General features: G+C 30.2%; 1 protein-coding gene across 4 annotated transcripts; it reads left to right on the top strand.

Annotated features, from left to right (window-relative positions):
- Positions 1-1,507: 1,507 nt before the first annotated feature.
- Positions 1,508-20,285, top strand: LOC143256764 (ubiquitin carboxyl-terminal hydrolase 10-A-like). Of its 4 annotated transcripts, XR_013031468.1 has the most exons (10): positions 1,524-1,790; positions 2,917-3,022; positions 3,352-3,452; positions 4,688-4,810; positions 5,293-5,385; positions 6,667-6,811; positions 13,225-13,293; positions 15,590-16,207; positions 16,948-17,033; positions 18,876-20,285. XR_013031468.1 is itself a non-coding variant. In XM_076514418.1 (9 exons), the coding sequence occupies exons 1-8, from the start codon at positions 1,533-1,535 to the stop codon at positions 15,802-15,804; spliced, it is 1,110 nt and encodes a 369-aa protein (XP_076370533.1). In that variant the 5' UTR covers positions 1,520-1,532; the 3' UTR covers positions 15,805-15,847; positions 16,119-20,285. The 4 variants fall into 4 exon arrangements, 2 of the variants coding, with proteins under 2 accessions (XP_076370533.1, XP_076370532.1); XR_013031469.1 differs by lacking the exons at positions 16,948-17,033; positions 18,876-20,285 and adding an exon at positions 12,418-12,487 and having other exon boundaries at positions 1,508-1,790; positions 15,590-16,002; XM_076514418.1 differs by having other exon boundaries at positions 1,520-1,790; positions 15,590-15,847; positions 16,119-20,285.
- Positions 20,286-21,782: the final 1,497 nt, after the last annotated feature.

Genomic DNA, 21,782 nt, shown 5'->3' on the forward strand with positions numbered 1-21,782 from the left:
TTTTGTGTGTTTGTTTTATTTTGAAGATTTAAATTGTATTTGATTTAATCATGTATCAGAGTGACCAAAATTATATATAGGGCTAATGTGTCTTAATTTTAACCTTTCTTAACTGGTCAGGGGTCAAAGGCCATGTCATTGTGTTTGTTGGCTTATATTCAAAATTTTTTTTTAACTGCTATTTTGTGAATTATGTCAGTAAGTTTGGAAACAAATTGTAGAATATAATTCAAACTTTAATATTATGTATGAGTTAATATCTTAACTTAAAAGTTAAAATAACACATTGAAATACAATTTTTAGTGAGTCGTATGGTATGTTGAATGCACCATTGTTTAAAATTAGATGTTTGTGATGTCAAAATATTAAGTCTGTTGTATTGTACAAATTAGGATGTCAAATTATTAATATTCACAAGCGAGAATATAATAAAATAAGAATCTTGTATCTTTATTTTACTGAGATGTGGCTTATGTACTGAATCAATCACAGTGGCCCGATTTAACTTTTTTCCATTTTTGAAAACAGTCCATTATGTACTTTTACTACAGTATATGACATGAATAACTAGTCAACAGCTTAGAATGTTCCCAGAGTTGTTTTCCCAGCCATTTTAATCTAAAAAGTCTACCACATTTTTCAAGGATGTGGGTTTAGTGTGTAGTCTGCTCGAAGTTTCATATTTTTTAAAATATAAAGACATCTTAGTTACTAAGCTTAATAAATTATAGTGGAATTCTATGGTATCAGTGTAGTTATTTATAATTTTTTGGTTATGCATCTGTGTGTGTGTGTATGTATCATTGTGTGCTTCTTAATTTATTGTTCTATATTTTAAGAAAAATAAGTTTAATAATTTATTTCTAAATGGTAGTAGTCTATATACATATATACAATATACAATAATTGAAATGTGACTGTATATTACATAATACTAGTCCACTAAAACACGGCCAAGACAAGGAAGACTAAAGGTCAGTTTTATATTACTGGATAAGTAACGTGTGTGCAAGTGCACTGCATCAATGCAAGTTATGTAATGTTAGTTAGGCATGTCAGTGTAACAAAAAGTAATATATAGCATTATGAGATTTAAGCTGCTTAGCCTAAACATTTGTATTTTTGTTATATGTAGTCATTGTAATACAAAGAAGTATAATTTATATTTAATCCATAAATTTTTATGATGGTTATAAGGTTGGTCAAGTGACAGACTCCAAATAGAGTATAGTAAAGAACATAAAATATAAAGTTTTACTGAAATACATTTGAAGTGTATTTAGGAGGTTTTAGAGATGATGCAAATAATATCTGAGATTTTTGGGACAAAGAACAGTGTTTTTATTCATAAAATGAAACCACTTTGCACTCAGGTTTGTAACAAAATATACATTATTTTCACAAACTTCAGTAAAAAATTTCATTAAAAAGTTTCATTTTTGTATACAAAATACTTGTATCTGTATTTAAAGTCTACCAAATTTTGTGAGGGTACACGTGTACAAAATGGTATATTGCAAATATTTAATGTATGCAAATGTGTAGACAAACTTGTTATACTGGGCCTGCAGCAAAAGGGTTAAATAAGAAGCTGTTTTTTGTTGTACTCATTTTAAACTATTTAAGAATGTTTGCTGTAATTTTATTCAGAGTGGAATTTATACAAGAATTCCCAACCCTTCCACAAGCTAGCAAGAACAAGAGAAAAGAAGATTTAGCTATTGGAGCTTCTTTTGAGCCTGGAAATATTTACAAAATGTTAAGTGTTATTAAATCTGAATGTGTCAAGGTATGTACATTTCACATATCAATTGAACTGTATAAAATATAAGAAAATTTAAATTTTGTAATAATTTTTGTTGTCTTATGATTTATTTTAATATTTTTGATCTGAAAATTTATACTTTTATTATTTCATTGTAATATTGTAAAAAGTTTTTTAACCTGTACATACGTTTTGAAGATATATTTATTAAAGTAATGTAATGATTTACATCAATGTCTACTATCACATTCTTCTTGTTACTGCTTTATAGACTTGTCTGTTTTGAAAATTAAGTGTTCACAAGTGAAAACTTTTAGCTGTTCTGTTCAGTATAAATATATGATCAGAGCTTCTTGGGAAAATGTGGTAGCTGCTTGATGACTTCTTACTATAATAGATATAGTGTGTGTGTGTGTGTGTATATATATAACTATGTATTTATGTGACTGAAATAATTACTATGTGGCACCATCTGTTGAAAAGTACCACAGACAAAAATCAAAAACAAATATACACTCTGGGTATTACAAGATTCAGATGCTTAGAAAAATAACTGCTGTATGTTTAACAACCATAACTTTCATTAGGACTGCACACTAAAGTTTGATTATATCTTTATTGATATAATTTGTTAATATAACACTTACTAAAACAATGGAATTCTTAAAAAAGAACTTTTTCAATAAAGGGTACCATTTTTAATATTATATGAAAACAATAAAGTTTATATCAGCACAGTTTGAACATTTTTCCCATTCAATACTTCTTAGAAAAATCCTTAAAAAATGTTCAGTTTTTCTAAACTTTTTTCCTTAAGGAATGAATGCTGCAGTTATTAGTTACTATTGCAAACAGTTGCCTGTATGATGTTGTTTTGGAAATTAATAATTTAAAAATGATAGCAATTTTTCATCCATTGTTCATATGCTATAATGTCTTGAGACTGCCCTTAAATAAGAAAAAATAAAGAAAATGCAGTAATTCTTGGTGGGGATCCTTATTTTTCAGATTGTATAATTTTGTATCAAATTCAGGTCTTCACCATCATTACAGAAATATTTTTACTCGATGCTTTTGAATTATCATGTTTTTGTTGTTTGTTTGCCATATGTGTATTTTTGGCCATTTAAGTAATAATTTTTATTTGTAGGGCCGTCAAGAAGATGCCGAGGAATTTTTAAGTTGCATTTTAAATGGTCTTCATGAAGAAATGTTAGCAGTAATGAAAAGTATTAGAAAAGATATGGGAAAAGAAGGTAACAGTTGTATTATAAAAACTTTACTAGTATAATATTCAGTAACACAAGTCAACATTTTCCAACACTTTGTACAATACATATGCAGAGCATTTATCATTTATATTACACTGAAATCATAACATGGGTTCAATCTCTTTGCTCCATAGATTTTATAAGAATCATCAAATGTTTCTTGATACTATATTAAAATGTGTTTGTTTAATTATAATAAACCAGTTTCTTAATTGGTAATAGAGCTATTTTATAGTTTAGAATTTTAACTAAGTAAATGCATCTGTGTCAATGTCAGAAATGTCTGAACTTGTTGTGTGTGTTCTGTTTTCTAGCTGGTATTGGAGATGCAGCTGCCAATGGACATCTGGATGACAGTGGAGATGAAGGCTGGCAAGTGATGGGACCGAAAAATAAAAGCATAGTTACCAGATCTGTATGTATAATGCATGTGATTTGCTCACTTCACTGTTTTATTACTTGATATGTAATTAATATTTACATTATTATGTAAAATTGTGAATAAGTTTAGCAATCAACTAATTTATATACTTTCTTTAATGCTTATGTTTTTTTTTTAGGAAAATTAACTTAGGTATGGAAGAAGATAGTATTAATTGTAAATTACGTTTTTAGTAAAAAAAATTTAAATCAATAATTGTTTTCTTTGAGAAAGGAATACATGTATATGGTTTCTTTGCAAATTATGTAATGGCAACCACTTTTTTTTCATATGGGAAGATCTGTTTTGTTTAATTTATTCAGTTACTAATTTATCATAACCCTTGTCATGTCAGTGTTAAGTCATTTGGATAAAAGTTAATGTAGTAGTGTATTTTAATGGTCTCTTAAATAGTGAAATGTTACTTTGACAATAGGCAAAATTTGAAACTTATTTTTCATCAGTATTACTGAAAAGAAAAAAGTGTGGTTGTCTTACATCTTTAAGTAGTTATTGATATTTTGCAATTACTTGACCTGTATGATAATGAGATTCAAGGACTTAGTCTGCAGAGAAAATATAATTTATTACCAGTTAAACTATGGTGACAAATGCTGATAGTGGAAGACATAAAAATATCTTATTAACAATTACAAATGAGAATAATATAATAATGGATCACCAGATTAAGGTAACCTGCTGAGTTAGCCAGAAGAAAACAAAACTTGGCTTCCAAATGAAAAAAAAAAAAAAAAAAGAATTTGTAAATATTGTATTTAAACCTAATAAAAGAAAAATTAACTAGATGAAGCAAGAGATAATTGGATTAAGTAAAGCTGAATTAAACTTAAGTAATTCTAATTATATAATCACAAATACAATTGCATGTGGTTAGCAGTAGAATGAAACAGGGATTGATTACACACAGTATGTTACTTATTTAGTGTCTGTTTATCTGAAGACACCAAATGGTTTTCACAATTCAATTTATACTTGGCTAATCACATGCTGAATTCCAGAATCTGCTATTATAGTTGAAAATGTGTGTTGCAAGTGAGAAAGTTACAAAGATTAATCTGTTATTAATAATACCAATCATTAACCTTAACTGAGTCCTTTTGTAAAGTGTTACTTAGGGTTAATTTTTCATTTGACAAAGTAGGATTCTGTGATGTTCAACTATAATTTATAATTTGAAATCCACCTCCCTCTTGTTCATTCCTTCTTAGGCAAGCTTTTCTCGTTCTCCAATTTCTGACATTTTTGGTGGACAGATGCGGTCAGTTTTGGTGGCAGGAAATGAAACATCAGCTTTTGTACAGCCATTTTTTACACTACAGCTCGATATACAGGTCTGTTTTTATAGTGATGAGAAAATAATTCATAATTTTCTGTTGATGGTTTCAAAACAGTTCTGTATTTATTTAATATTCGTAATTTATATTTTTAAATAGCAGAACACTCAAATTGTTTTTTTTTTTTTTTTTGTTGTAATTATTTTTCATGTATAATTTTATTGTTATGAAATACCTTTTATTTTTTAGCAGTTTTTGTATGCTACGTGAGCTCGTAATAGAATGGATCTCTTCAAATTATATTGTTTTAACTGATTTAATTTATGATGCATTTAAGAAGTATTGGTCCAGGTTAACCATAATTACTACCCCTCTCCTAAGTCTTTATTAGTGTACAGTGTTCACACCTTTTTCAGTCAGTTGTGGAAAATGGTTGTGTGTAAATAGTATTATATATTTTTGGTGAGATAAAGCTCATTTCCCACAAGAACAAGATTGAAACTAGTAGTCATATATGAGTAATGAATTTTGTTTTACAGTCAGAACAGGTTGAATCTGTGCTTACAGCTTTAGAACATCTAACCAGTAAAGAACCTATTCAGGGATATACATGCACTAAAACCAAACAGGAGGTGAGATTCTGAAAGATATCTTTATTGTTTTGATCAGGTATCAAACAGTCAATTATAACTTTATAATTGTTAGAAACAAAAATGTGTATCGTATAATAATGAGGTAATCAACAGTGTATGAAGTTTATTACATAATAAATACTGTGACTTCATGAAAAATGAATTATTCAGAATGCATCATAATATTTTAAAAGATAGATTTATAAGTAAATTCAGTTTCATTTTCAGTTAGGAAAATGTTTCATTCCAGAAATAATATTCCATAATTTTAAATTTATAACTGTTACAAACTTTTAAGATTGAACAAAGTATGTTTAGTTACTAACACTCAATCTGGGGGTCAACTATACTGAATTTGAAGGATGGGGTAATATAGAGAAAAGTCACAGTTTCTAGTACTCAAGATAGAACCAAAAACTGAAATGTACTTGATATTTTAGCCTCAAGAAAACCACACAGCTCTCAAAATAACATACCAAAATGTGAGTTAGGAAATTGTTCACTGAACTGTACTTCTCTTTCACAATAGAGAAGTATTAATGTTGGCATACCATGAATGGTCAAACAAAAATCACTTATGGGTATTACCTCTCAATTTATCTAAAACATAAATAAATCCATTTGATTTGTCTGTGATGCCTTGTCATATGATGACATGATATTGTCATATCTTATCCTTCACACATCAAACTAGCTCTTGCAACTTAGTAAGTATTTATCTGTAATTCTGAGTAAAAACAATAATAAACAATAATCATTGTGGTACATGCTACAATTTTGCATTTGCACAAATTAATGGCATATGCCTTCCTTGGCCACCTCTGTCGAAAGAACTTGAAAAATCTGTGGAGAAAACTAAGGAATCATTTTGTATTGTACAACATGTGTCTTCCATGTTTTAAGTGGTAATCTGGATAATTGCATGGGTTTCATTAATATAAATTCATCTAAGCTGTGGGGCAATTCACATTACAAATATTAAAAAAAGCTCAAATGTTTGTTCAAAATTTAAATAAATAAAGAGTACTGGAAAGTTTTGTAAGAGAATGAACCTACCAAAAATATTTTCCTGGCTTTCTGCTGCATGCTAAAAACAAGCCAAGATGCAACTTCAAGTTTGACTATCAAACCACTCAGGAAAGACAAATTCATGATTAATAGTAGACATGTTTGGGAATTTACTATGAATGATACAATATTGTTTATCTCCTAACCTTTCAGATTCTTGATCACTGTGAATGTTTATAAACACCAATTAATTTATTTTTCTCCTTCCTTCAGGTTGAGGCATCACGTAGAATCACCCTGGAAGAACTTCCTTTAGTTTTAGTACTTCATTTTAAAAGGTTTGTTTATGACAAGGATGGAGGGTCCAAGAAAGTAGTCAAGTGTGCAGAATACTCGGTCACTCTAGATTTGACAGGAGGTGAGCTAGCTAAAAGTTTAGTTTAAATAAACTGAAATTATTCTCAAAGGATTTCCAAGATGTGTTAGCCTTTAGGATTTATTATTCTATATGAAGATGAAACTATTATTTTCATTTTCTAACTATTTTGTAAAGTAGTTTTCTTCCCATGTTGCTACATTCGGAATTCATCCACATTGTTTGTGCTGTACTCTAGGCCAAAATATCATACACATGTATATATACAGAGATGCCAACCATTACGATTTGAGTATAATCATTACAATTTTGGTGTATACATTACGACTATACGCTAATACAGACAAATGTTATGACTCGTTGCAACTTTCAAATTATTATATATTACATAGACCTATACAATAAAGTGATAAATTGTTCCCCCAGGGCTTGAAAGGGGTAAAAAGAAAATTTCTAGTGTGATACAAATAAATTTTGATAATGAATAAAAGACATAATATCCAAATGGCTACTTGCGATAATTATGTTTGTGCTTGAAATAATAAATAATATTTGTATCTCTGACGTCTACCAATAGCTTGAGTGAGGTGCTTCTCCATACTGGGTACGTGGGGGAATCCATAGTTACGTCATTAGTGCTTGTCGTCCAATCAGCGCTCACGTAAATGGGTATTTCTCGTTTTTTAAACGGCATAGAAACACCAATGCGATCGTTCACAAGATGGAAAAAAAGAGGCCTTGTTCACCAGATTGTCATGTTTCTGGCAAATCTAAAAGGACTAAAACTGTGAATCAAAAATTTAGGAAAGAGTATAGTGCAAAATATCAGGTCATTGCATCAAAAGTCAGTGACAGTCATGCATTTCATAGTTTGTCACATCGATTTTTCTGTGGTGCATGGCAGGATGAACAATTGTTCCAGACACACAAAATTGGCATCTCGCCAACAAATTCTCAAGTAAAGAGAGAAGTTTTCTTTACAAATGAATGTATACAAAATGAAAATATGGTTTTCTGATACATGTGTTCAAGGCTGAATAGACAGTTTTAGTCAGGTGTTGAAATTAACCTGTTTTATGTATTTTTATATGCAAGTTTTCATTTGTATAACTTCATTTTCTTTTTGAATCCATCCTAACAGTGACAGACAACTCAATCAGTTCAATTGTATATTTATTCCAAGTTAAGAAACTGTCATATGTATTTCCTTTAGATAATCAAACAAGTTCACAGTAAGTAACCAGGCATTTAATAGTAATATTTAATTAAGGTCCATAAGAATGATGTTCCAGGTGTTATTGTGATTTGTTTTTGGGAATTATGCACAAAGCTACACAATAGGCTATTTGTGCTTTGCCCACCATGGGTATCAAAACTCTGTTTCTAGCATTGTAAGTCTGTAGACATACTGGTGTGTCATTGGAGGTGTTACTGTGCCATGGTTATATACTATTGTCTGACATTGCAATTCTCATTGTAACAATTTTTTTTTTTTAAATGATCGATGGATCATCCTTATACTATATATGCAAAAACGGCTCGTTTAGGTTGAGAAAATATTTTACATAGAAGAGCGAACAACGTTTCGACCTTCTTCGGTCATCGTCAGGTTCACAAAAAAAGAGGTAACTGACCGGAAGCTGACCACATGTTTGAAAGGGGTTGTGTAACTGAGTGTCGGAATGTAGAGGGCGGTATTAGATGTTTCAATATATAATTTTATTTATTTTATTATATTAATATAGGTATAAAGGCATTCCTTTATATTGGTTTATTTTGGGTTTAAGTTGTTGTATAAGTAAGGCTTCTTTAATTTTGCGTTTGTTTATGTTTGTTTCTTTATTTAGTATTTGAGTGTTTTCTATGGTTATGTTGTGTTTATTTGACTTGCAGTGTTCGAAAACGTGTGAAGGTGACTTTTTATGTTCTTTGAATCTGGTTTCCATTTTTCTACTTGTTTCTCCAATATAGAAGTTGTGGCAGTTATCACATTGTATTTTGTAAATAATGTTGGTGTGGTGTTTGTCAGTGTAGTTTTTACATAGTATAGACCTTAGTTTTGTGCCTGGTTTTTGAATAATATTGGTATTAACTGGAATGTCATATTTTGTTACTAATTTTTGCCAAGGTGACCTTCACACGTTTTCGAACACTGCAAGTCAAATAAACACAACATAACCATAGAAAACACTCAAATACTAAATAAAGAAACATAAACAAATGCAAAATTAAAGAAGCCTTACTTATACAACAACTTAAACCCAAAATAAACCAATATAAAGGAACGCCTTTATACCTATATTAATAAAATAAATAAAATTATATATTCAAACATCTAATACCGCCCTCTACATTTCGACACACAGTTACACAACCCCTTTCAAACTTGTGGTCAGCTTCCGGTCAGTTACCTCTTTCTTTGTGAACCTGACGATGACCAAAGAAGGTCGAAACGTTGATCGCTCTTCTATGTAAAAGTGTTTTCTCAACCCAAACGAGCTGTTTTTGCATATATATTTCTCAACAAGTGGGTTTCTCGACATCACTGATTATTATTTCATCCTTAGACTACCTTTTAATGAATATTTTACTGCACATGGAATTTCCAAGACCACATTTATGTATACATGGCACAAGAGTCTGCTGGAGTTATATCAGAGCATATGATGGATATTAGCTTAAGTAAGGTTGCTGTAACTTTAGTTTCTTTTGAAAATAGTCATGAAATTGAGGTATGGATGGTGGGTAACTTGTGAACTTCTCACTTGTGATCCTTTATCAACACTGATAAATCTTTGTTTACTCTTTTGTTAAAAGTGCTAAGAGTTGTAGTTAGTTTCATCAGTTTTTTAGTTGAAGGGTTCTCTTTTGTAACTAAAGTTTGCACTTTATGGAAGGATGCTATTGCAGATTGATTTAGGGTGTAATTTTGAACTCTGTTATTGGCCTAAATGCTCTGCTGTACAGATTTTTTGTTTTTTCAACTTCTGTGGTAAAAATGGAAGGCTCCATGATTTCCGAGTTATTTTGTTCTTTGTCCTAGCTTCATTTAACAATACTTCAATTACTGGTATCTTAACTGGTTATCAGTAAGAGGCTATGCCTTCTCGTTTGTTAACTTGTATTCAATAGTTTATTAAACTGCTACTTTATGAATTTTTTTCATTTAGTTTGGTATCAAATTGTAGATTATAATTCAAATTATAATAATATATATTAGTTTATTTTTTAATTTTAGAAATAATTACTAAAAGAATGCCACTTTTTCTGTGTCACTTGATGTGTTGAATGCAGCACTGATTCAGATCAAGTGTTTTGGTGTCAAAATACTAAGTGTAATTTGAAATGAATTAGGAACTCAGATTACTTCAGCAGTGATTCAGATTAGATGTTTGTGATGTCAAAATACTGAATCTGTAGTTTTAAATGAATTAGGAACTCAAATTACTGATATTGACAAGCTAGAATATAAAACATATTTGTTGAAATACACTGCTAGCCAAAATCTTAAGGCCAGTGAACATAAAGAAAAAATATGCATTTTGCATTGTTAGACTCAACCACTCATTTGAGTAGAGCTTCGAAAGAGGAAAATAAGAAAAGGTAAAATAAAAATAAAACTTTTTTTTTTGCATTTAATAGGGAAAATGTGAATACTATAAAATTAGCCTGAATACCAGCTGATCAAAAGTTTAAGACCATATTGGTTAATCAGTGAACATGTAATGATATTTAGTCATTTGTGTTCAAGCATTAGCATTGTCAGCATCTCCCACTGACATGTGTGTTACATTAAATAAAAACATGGCAAAGCCTAAAATGTTGACAGAGTTTGAACGTGGCAGAATTGTTGAGCTGAAAAGCAAGGTCTCTCTCAGCATCCCATCGCTGATGAGATTGGGCTTTGTAAAACTGCTGTTGCAAATTTCTTAAAAGACCCTGAGGGATACAAAACGAGAATTTCAAGTAGTCGGCCCAAGAAAATTTTGCTGGCGATGAGCAGGAGGATTCGATGGATGGTCCAGCAAGACACCAGCCAATTGTCGAATCAGATTAAGGCCCTCACGGATGCAGAAGGCAGCTCAAGAACAATGAGATGGCATCTACGAGAGAAAGGCTTTAAAAACCGTAAACGTCTTCAAAGGCCACGCCTCCTTCCACACCACGAAACAGCTTGGTTAAATTTTGCTGAGAAGCACAAAACATGGGATGTAGAAAAGTGGAAGAAGGTTTTGTTCTCTGATGAGAAAAAATTTAACCTGGATGGTCCAGATGGTTTCCAACGTTACTGGCACAATAAGGATATCCCAATATCCCACCGGGGACATTTTCTACATGACACAGTGGAGGAGGTTCCATCATGATCTGGGGTGCTTTCTCCTTCCATGGAACAATGGAGCTTCAGGTTATACAGGGGTATCAAACAGCAGCTGGCTATAATGGCATGTTGTAGAGAGCATCTTTATTGACTGAGGCCCTTGCTTGTGTAGAAATGACTGGATCTTTCAGCAGGACAATGTTACAATTCACAATGCCCACAGGACAAAGAATTTTTTCATGGCAAATAACGTGATTTTTTTAAACCATCCAGTGTGTTCACCCAAACTGAACCCCACTGAAGATGTTTTGGGGTGGATGGCAAGGGAAGTCTACAAAAATGGACATCAATTCCAAACAGTGCATGATCTTTGTGAAGCCATCTTCACCACTTGGAATAACATTCCAACCATGCCAAAGCAAATGTTTGCAGTTATTTGCAATGACGGCCATGCAACTCACTACTGAGACCTCTTGTTGGGCATTTCTTACCATGTTTAGGACTTGTTTTTGGTATGGTCTTAAACTGTTGACCAGCTAGTATTTAGGCTAATTTCATTGTGATCATACTTTCCCTGTTAAATGGTAAAAAAGTTTTTTATTTTTATTTTCATCTTTTGAAGCTCTACTCAAATAAGTGGTTGAGTGTAACAATGCAAGTTGCATATTTTTTCTTTATGCTCATTGGCCTTAATATTTTGGCCAGCAGTGTATGTAATGAATCAAACACAGAGGCCCTGCTTAAATATAAAGATTTCAATATATCGCATAAGTAACCAATTGAAAGCTCGGAATGTTCCCCTAATTACTTTCTCAGCCATTATAAAGTACTTGGAGCCTATTTTGTTCTTTTAAGTTGAGATTTCAAGCAGGTAGATTGTGGCTTTAGTCTGCCCAAAATTACATTTTTAGACAAAATACAGGTAAGTTACTAATCTTTATAAGTTATAGTGGAAGTCTGTGGTATCAATTTAGTTATTTATGATTTTTTTGTTATTTCAAACATATATAAAACCTGAAAAAAACAAGAATTCATTTAACATCCTTCACATAGAAAATTTGAAAAGACTTGGCAATATACAGCAAGCAGCAAATAAATTTGTCATAACTACAAGATACAGCTGTTTGCTGTACTTTCTTGTTTGTTTGTTTTTTTAAAAATAGAACAGTAAATGTGTTTAAAACCTTTTTTTGCAAGTAGTAATAATCTATATGCATATATAATGTGTAATAATTGAAATACGACTGTATTTCACCAAATACTAGTCTACTAAAGCACAGCAAAGATAGGTCACTTTATAAATAACTGAAGGTCAATTTTATATTATCAGATATAGTAGTATGAGTGCAAATCACCACATCAGTGCAACTTCTGGGATGTTAGCTAGGCATAACTCGAAGGTCAGTAAAATAAAAATGATAAACGTATATGTAAGGTTATGAGTTTTAAGCTATTTCTACTAAATTGTGTTTTTGTGTTATCAGTTGTAATAATTTTAGAGCTAATAAGGAATAATTTATAATTGTGGTGGTTACGAGGTCAGTCAAATTGACAGACCCCATATAGTTAAGAGTAGAGAAAATAACAGACAAAATATAAAGTTTTACTAAAAACAGATGTTTGATATGTATTTAGGGGTTTTTAGATATTACACAAATAATATTTTAAATTTTTGGGTAGAAGAATATTTTATAAGAACTTAGAATATTTATTAAAAGTCTACCAAATTTTGTGCAGGTACACATACTGCAACAAAAGTTATGGTATAAATACTTAACTTGTGCATATCATACCAAGCCCATTGTGAAAGGGTTAACTGTTTTTCAAGTTGAAGAATTTGCTGCTGGTTTTTTAGTGGAGTCTCATGGTTTAGGCTTATAACTATTCATATGAATTGTGTTACAGTTAGCAGGTGCTACATCAGTTTGTGGGGGGGTGTTTCTGTGGTTGTTTTGATTTTATGAAACTTGTATATTTTGATTTGGTTTGCTTCATTACCTGGCTTATAAATCTGTAATTGAGATATCTTTCTATTAACAATAAATCATGAGACTAACAAACTAATAAAAAAATTTTTGTAGAGCATGATAAGTTTGATTAATACAATGTGTTAATAAATATTTTGTTTGGCTTACAGATATTCTTTCTCAAGAAGTGCGAAGCAAATACAGTCATAAATCACTTCGTACTTACAAGCTCTTTGCTGGTAAGTTTTAAACTTATTATTATCTTTTATAAATTTTCTTTTCTAGTATTTTTAAATAAATGTGAGGATTGAGAATGAAATTCAGTTACAGTTAAGCCGTGTCTGGATCTGTGAGCACCTTTAATTAAGGTGTCAAGTTCAAACCTGCATTTCAAATTTAATTTTACTTGCAAAGAAATTATCATCCATTGTGAATAATATTCTCTAGATTTATCTAACACATAATATTCATTTTCTTTCTCTAACTATTTTAGCACAGTCTTTGTTGTCCACCTGTTTGTGATATTATTGCATGTGATGTACACAGCAAATAATCAAGTTCACTTTAAAAACAACTAGAGGGTAAATTTCAGTTCCATTGGATATAGCAGGTTATAAACTATTAATATTCAAATAGAATTAATAAAGTGGCATGCTAAATTTATGATTTCCTGGGAAAAGTGATTAGATGTAGTTCCTGCAGAAAACAACAGAGGAATGAAAGTCTAAAGACATGAATACAAATCATAGATCTGTGAAATATTTATAGTGTCCTTACACATTTTTATTTCTGTTCCTGAAAATAAATAATTTTTTGAAATCTGGAGAAATATTCTTCTGTGACGACAACAGGTAAGCCTAGTTAGGTTTAAAAAGTAGTAGCCGACAGCAAAATATTCTTATGAGTTTAATCCTTATTGATTGAATATTATTAGTAAGAGTTCTTATTCTTGCAACATAAGTAAATAAACTAACTTATTATTTAGTAAAAATAAGTTATATTTGTTAGATATAAATTAATCCTAAAGAAGTATATTTGTGCCATTATGACAAATCAGGTCGTATGTCACTGCTTCATCTGTGTCAGTTATGCTGTGGATTTTACAATAGCCAGAATTGGTAAATAAATATAAATTACATTATAACCAAATGTATATTTAAAATGGCACTTAATGGTTAATGAGAAAAGAACTTGCGATGAATGAAAATATTTTAGAAATATTTCATCATAGAAGGTGACAGGAGTATCAGATTACACATTTGTAAAACAGTTTGATGTAATATTTTCATTGTGAGAATAGTAGAGAAAAAGCAGAAACATCAGTGATGTACACATTCCTTAGCCCAGGAATGGTTAGTCTTAAAAATTGGTTTTTATAAGTTATAAGCTACTTTCTCAGGTTGGTCAGTCTTTCTGTTTTTAATTTATGTTATATATTTGGTAAATAACTTGGGTGTGCAAGGAAAGTTTTGCAATAAATGATGTAATTCTAAAATGTTTTGTTTGCAAGTAGTTTTTTGATGTGACAATTTGTTTTCCCAAATGTAAATATTGAAAATATAAAGTCTGTTGCTTGTACAAAAAATTCAAAGACTTTTGAAACTTTGGTATACAAATAAGCCAAAAAATATATATATATACTACACTAGGCTATTAGGCATGATAAATGCACTTGTGGAACAGATATTCTACTATTCCTTTTTTATTTTCCACTATAATAACTGCATTATTACACATTTCAAATATGTACACATTTAAATTTATTCCAGTGACTTCTGTATTGTTACCAAACTGAAAATAATATGATTTACTATGGAGTATGTGACCTGTGAATTTATGCACAAATTAATTAGTTTTGTATAGGATGAAATCAACATTATCACACCATGATTTGACATTTTGAACATATTGGTATTTTCTGTTGTATCTAGGGAAGAGGTTACATTTTTCCAAATGAATTTTCTTAGTAGTTTCACCATAACACTGTTTTATCTTCTGTCAGTAAGAATTTGTATCACATAACTATTTTAACCCCAGCAAGAAAGAATCATCTAGATTAGAGTCAGAAATATGAAATCAAATAACTGGGCATTGTAACTTAAGAATCATTAACTGAATTCCCTACATGTACAAGCTAGTGATCTTCCAAAAATTTCAATGACTGCATGTATTTAATGATTTAAAAAAAATGTGTAGCATTTTTATAAACTAATGATTAAATATAGAGTTGTAATTCATGCTCATGCGTACATTTCATGCAAAACAGATTGCACCAACCCTGTGCAAGTGCATGTGGAAATTACGATAGCATGAACTGAATACCTGGTAGTCCCAGCTATCAAGCTATTGGATATTTAAACCCATGTCTTCTGTCATTAAGCATGGAAGGTGATATAACCAGATTTGACTGTCAACTTCAGTAGTGCTACATATAATTAAATTAGTTCATATTTGATCTGTTTTCTGTCAGTAGAGAGGTTCTGTATAGTATTCACTGTTTTGTATTATGGATCTAAGGAAAATTATTCTTCACAGTGGTTTATCATGAAGGAAAGGAAGCAGTGAAGGGTCATTACCTAACAGATGTGTATCATGCTGGTAGTGGTGGATGGCTACGTTGTGATGATCGTACTATAACTCCAATTACAGAGACCCAACTTCTTTGTTACAGTCCACCCAGAGTTCCTTACCTTCTCTTTTATCGTCGTCTAGACACTATACAGCCTGGCTCTGGCTTCTTATTGAAATGAACTTTATAAAACCTGTATGTTTGTCTTCCTGTCAGAAGCCCAGGTTTGTTTAATATAAAGCCAAGAAGAATTCATTGTACTGATTAATTATGCATTTTGTGAGTGTGCATGTTATCTTGTCAAGCTTGATATCATATATAATATTATTTGTTATCTGTTTATTAAAAAATTGTGAAATTTGAAAAAAAAACCAAAAAACCCTCCAGTGCTTTTGTAGGTATCAAAATAATGTTTAATATGGTCTTCTGTTCTGGCTTAAAAATCATAAGTCTCTTCTTACAATCATTGTCTGCTGTTTTTGTTGTTGAAAACAGTGTGTGGGCTCTGGATGAACTAGCCAAAAAGAAATTGTGTAAAAGGAAAGGAAGTACATTTGAAAAGTACACTGAAATGAAAGCTGTAGGTGAGAAAATAAAATCATTCTGTTTTGTAAGAATTTAATAATATTGATTGTACAGTTGTGCATAGCTATAAATATATATATTTAATAACATACTGTAGATTTGGTAGTGGGTATTCAAGAAAATTGGATAAATGTTTCTTTATTTTTAAGGGAGTGACAATAAATATAATTTTACACAATATGAATTCTTTATCCTTGCTTACATAATACTGTTGTAGTATAAATCTCATATTTGTAAGAATATATACCTTCTATAACTTGCATTTATATACATCTCTTACACCCTGCTTAAGGTTTTTGTACAATTCATAGTTTGCATAAAAACATAAGAATTGATAGACAGTTCTGAATTGTTATGTTTCTGTATTTGATACTATAGGATTATAATATCTTATTAAAACTTTTGTGTTTGGTGCTAAGTAGCGAAATGTAAAATGGAAGGATTGAGCTTAGGAAATTTTCCACCTTTATCATACTGAGTGAAGTAAAACAGACCACAGTATGATCATACTATCAGATTTGTTTGTATTCTTTTATGTGAAAAAATTATGAATATTCATAATCTGTCAGTGCTTTTTAATTTAGTGAATAGTTGTTCAACAGTAATTGGACGTCATGTTCATTGTTCACACTGGCCACAAATAAGACAGCAATAATTGTTTTAATAACCATTACCACTACAATGAGCATGCAAGAAAATCTGTTATTTCCTGTGAATGTTTTATTGCAAAACATTACAGCTTTTTTATAGGTAGATGACATTCGACAATAATTTTCTCTGACCTTGTGGTTAATCTGCATGTTTCACAGAAATGATGTTCTAATGGTAAGTTTTCTTTGTGAATTTTTACTTTTGCATTTACACCAGAGTAAACCATTTCAAATCACTTACTGCATTCAAATGTTGGTTCTGTGAATATTTTTGTTGTTTGATTATTTGTATGCTACTTAAAATATTTGTAGTGTTTCCCAAGTACAGCATTCACAATGTTTTCCCTATGTGCAGGACTGTCATACTTTTTTACCACTAATAGTAGCAACTAGTACATTTGAATAAATATTTTAAATTTAAGTATTTGTCATAAAACTACATCCAAATGCAATTTTAGATGTTAAATGTTTATGCAACAAACAACTACTCCTGTTTAAAAATGTGAAAAAACTGCTCTGATAAAGAAAGATGCATCTTTCAGAAACACTTAGGTTTATAGGATTTGTTGTGTTTTTGTGTTTGATATTTTAACTTGTGTTTTCCTACCAACTTGCTGTTAGCAATATATTTCAATAGTAAATAACTGTATTGTTAGTGAATTGTTACATCACACAGATTTTAGGAATTGCTGTTTTTTTATTATTATTATTATTATTAGCTTATAATGTGGTAGTTGATTTATATGGATTGCATATACCTGATTTATTATTCAAATAAGTAATTCTGCTTTTAAATGTGAACTAGTCAAGTCAAAATTGCATTGATTAATTGATTTACTTGAATACTTTTGGCATTTAATTAATAGAAGTAATACACCTTTTAAACCATAATAAACAACTGTGGTTTAAAACTATGACTTTATATCAGATAATTCTAACTATAAACAGGGGTCATTGGCTTAGCAGATCTCTTTAAAACACCTAACAAAGCACCTATGATTATGTTAGGAAATCAAACAAGTCTTAAGCAGTTGTACCTTTGCCAAATCTTCTGTCAATATAAAAAAAATTACAAATAAATTGTCTTTGTTTATCATTTATTTATCATTATTTCAAAGAAATAATAAAGTTTCTGATAACATGGCAAAACATTTGCTCTCTTTAGAATCTCACTCACTAATAAGAGCTTGGAAAAATATGATTAACTTTCTTTTCTTTTAATATCTAAAGCTTTGAAAGTGAGCTTCTCCTCTATCCCTGTAATCTGTAGTCTTCACTCATTTGATTAAATTTTAAAGAAAAGTATTTCCTTTATGACTATAAATTGTGCCAGTGTGATTACTGGCTTAAATGAGTCCTAGCACACCAGGAAATTGAAAAACGTTTAGTCAAAACAGATAGGTACGAACCTAGCAGTTATTTTGGCAGCGGTTCCAAAAGTACAGCTACATTTTGTTAAACGTAGTATCATACATCTTGGTGCTTAATGAGATACAAATGTAAAAAAACTGCATTTTATCGTATTAACAGTTGCAGATTTCTTCTGAAATTCAGTCAAACAGTTTTTTTTCTGAAGAGAAGATGTACTACTCTATGTATATGTTAAGTAAGTTGTATTGGAAAATGGTGAAAACATTTTTAATGGCATTTTTTCTTTCTTTGCCAAACTGGTAGTTTCCTCATTGAGGCAAATCTTCAAGGCCATGTTAGTTTTAAGAAAATGCAAAAACAAAATTCTGTAAATGTGATCGGATTTAAGTGCATTTTCACTTTATGTGTAATTATTAAGGATGTTACCTATCCAATGTTAAACTGTTGTTAGATATCAAAGTATAAACTAATTTAGCAAATCTAATATGTATTGGAATTTCCAAGTGTTAGGCAGAATGTTTTAAGCCATAACAATAATGCTTGAATCTGATGTGTTGGAACTGGTTAAAAAAAATGTATGTATATTATTCACATAAACATGCTTCATTAGAATTGATAAATGCCTAATTGTTATATTTTCTTCTAGCATCAAAATCATAACATTTGAACTATCAACCTCAGCCAACATCACTTGTGCACTGAAAACTTGAGTTTTAAAGCATTTTTCATAATGTATAATGTATGATATTTAATCTTTGACAAAATAATGTGTAATAGAATAAAACATCTTTTTGTTTGCCTTCTGTTTTCAAATATGCATCTCAAAACATTTTAGAATTTGAAATGTAATTTAAAGTTCTCTTTTGAACAATACTTCAAAGAATATATAGTCTTAACGATCAAAAGCAATGTAATATGAACATGTAATTAGACATGTAGCTTTTTGAAAAAGTATGTGAAATACGTTTTGAAATTTGTTATTGTGTAATAAAAAGATCAAGTGGAATTTGGGTTTGCTGTACAGCTTTAAGAATAACTAAAAACAACTGATTTAAATAGATGGTGTTAATGCTTAAAAACAGTAGTTAAACTTTATGTATTTTGTGAAAGTGTTTTATTTTGTCTTGCACTTTATTTTTTATCATGTATTTATTTTTATATGTACACTATTTTATTGTACGTTTTACGTGAGATAATTGTGTGAATAGTTGTGGTATTATGATGTGTTTTTACTTTGTCTGTGTTAATGTTTTCTTTAAGTGAAAGATGAAAGTTATTTAAAATACATCTAGATAAGTCATAAATCTATTATAAAGAAATTTTGAAAACTAAATATTAAAGATTAAACTTGTTTAATTCTTAACATTGAACATTAAATTTTAATAACCGACTTTTTAAGCCTAAAAATTGATTTTTCTATGGTTTACATCTTGTACCTGAAAAGTTTATTTTTTCTTATGAAAAGTAAATATCAAATTTTGGTCTTGACATTTTTGTAGCAAAACTAATATCATTTATGTTTACCAATCCCTCTTAACTTATGTTATAACTTTTTATTAGTTTTAGACTGCATATCTTACCAAAAGTTGTATTGTTTTCAGTGTTTGGAAAATTTCCCAAAAGTAGATCTGAGCAGTTTGTTCCATTTTTGTTTCAAATCTCATCATTTACGTTATTTAAGTTTGTGGGAAGTAGCTATTAAGATTTTTTTAAAGAATACTGAAAATTAAATATTTATAGAATTGAAGTATTTTCAAGCTAAATTAAAAACAGAAAAAATTCTTCAGTAGATTTTGGTGCAAACTTGAGTATTATAACTTTTGAAGGTGTTTCAATTGTGCTTGTAAATATTTTGTTTTCAATTCATAGCAGCAGCTTCATGTCTATAACGTTTGGAAACCCTTGGTAATATAAACCTGTGCCTTTCAAAGCTGTTGATGTGACAAACTCTGACAGTGATTTTGGGTGTAGGTTATCTTTTACAGATTTTATAAATATGTGCTTATAAGAGAATTTTGACGTTCGAATCACTGAAATAAAATTATGTTTCACAAAATACGTTTAAGTTTTTAGTTACAATTTTCCATCACAAAGACGTGCGCTGGCACAAAATGTATTTCATGAAACCACACCAATAAATACTTTATAAGCCGGATGCGACTTGGTGTTAGCGTGGCAGGAGGTGGTCGTTAGGGCCGTCTCACGTTGTTGAAAATAATTTTAAAAAAAATTGCTCCGTTTCATGACAGATCTATTTGGTTAAAGTAGTCCAAGTGTCGTCGATTTATGCATTTGATCTAGTATATCAGTTTCAAAACTAGAAACAGCTAATATATTTTGTATAATAATGTGAATTATGATTGCAAAGTTTCGTTTCTTTGTTGTAATGCAATTTTGTATATGCAAAATTTTCCCGCCTAATGTTTGTTAACATTTATTCGTGTTGTAGATTTTAAATGAAACCAAGGTTCGCAGAGGTAGATTATTTTAATTTTGAAAAACATAAATGCCTTACATAATTTTTTTAGTGATAAAAATAGATCAGTTTCAAAATGATAGACTAATAATCAGTATCTAAATTGAAAGCAACGTTATTCTATTGTTAACAGAAAAAGAGAAAAACAAAGCTTGGACGCTGCTGCTTAGAATACAGTTATACCAGAAAGTGTTGAACTATATGAAGTATCTATGCATTCAGTTACGTGCATTTGTAACATAAGCAAATTATAGTATAATTCCGAGTGTAAATGGTCAAAATTCAACTATCAACGTACTGTTTAAGTCAAAAAATAACATTAATTCATTCTACGTTTTTGCTTGCTAGAATATTCAATGTTAAAACCTGCCCAAGAAGTGAGAGGTCTCTCTTTCCCATGTGAAATACATAGAAAACTCTTTTATATGCAAAAACGGCTCGTTTGGGCTGAGAAAACACTTTACATAGAAGAGCGAACAACGTTTCGAAGAAGGTCGAAACGTTGTTCGCTCTTCTATGTAAAGTGTTTTCTCAGCCCAAACGAGCCGTTTTTGCATATAAATTTCTCAACAAGTGGGTTTCTCGTCATCACTGATAGAAAACTCTTGTAATATCAATATTGACCGGATCTTTGCTGAACTTTTTGTAATTTATGTTATAAGGTATTCTGGAACAAATTTACTGACCGATTAGCAGTTTGTTCCCTAAATAGTTTATAAAAACGTATTTAATATGTGGGGCCCATCGGTAATTCTTAAATTAACACATGAAATGTAACCAATAATTGACCATCTCTAAATAAACAAAAGCAATTACCCCATAACGTAATTTATGAAATATTTTCATTTAACCGTGTAGGAGATTCACAGCTTTGGATTTTTGTTGTGAAAGCTTTCTTTGGTTTGTGGTATGTGAAGTTAACAATGGATTAGTGTATTTGGTCTTTGTTTTTTTTGTTTTTTTTTTTCTTTAAAAATAATGAAAAACTGCATATTTTCTGTTTGACGAATTCAAATATTTACTCATCTAGATAGTTTAACAAGCTTAACCTGAAATAAGTATTGTATTGACTTTGAG

This window comes from Tachypleus tridentatus, chromosome 7, assembly GCF_004210375.1.
Source record: "Tachypleus tridentatus isolate NWPU-2018 chromosome 7, ASM421037v1, whole genome shotgun sequence".
Classification (NCBI taxonomy): domain Eukaryota; kingdom Metazoa; phylum Arthropoda; class Merostomata; order Xiphosura; family Limulidae; genus Tachypleus; species Tachypleus tridentatus.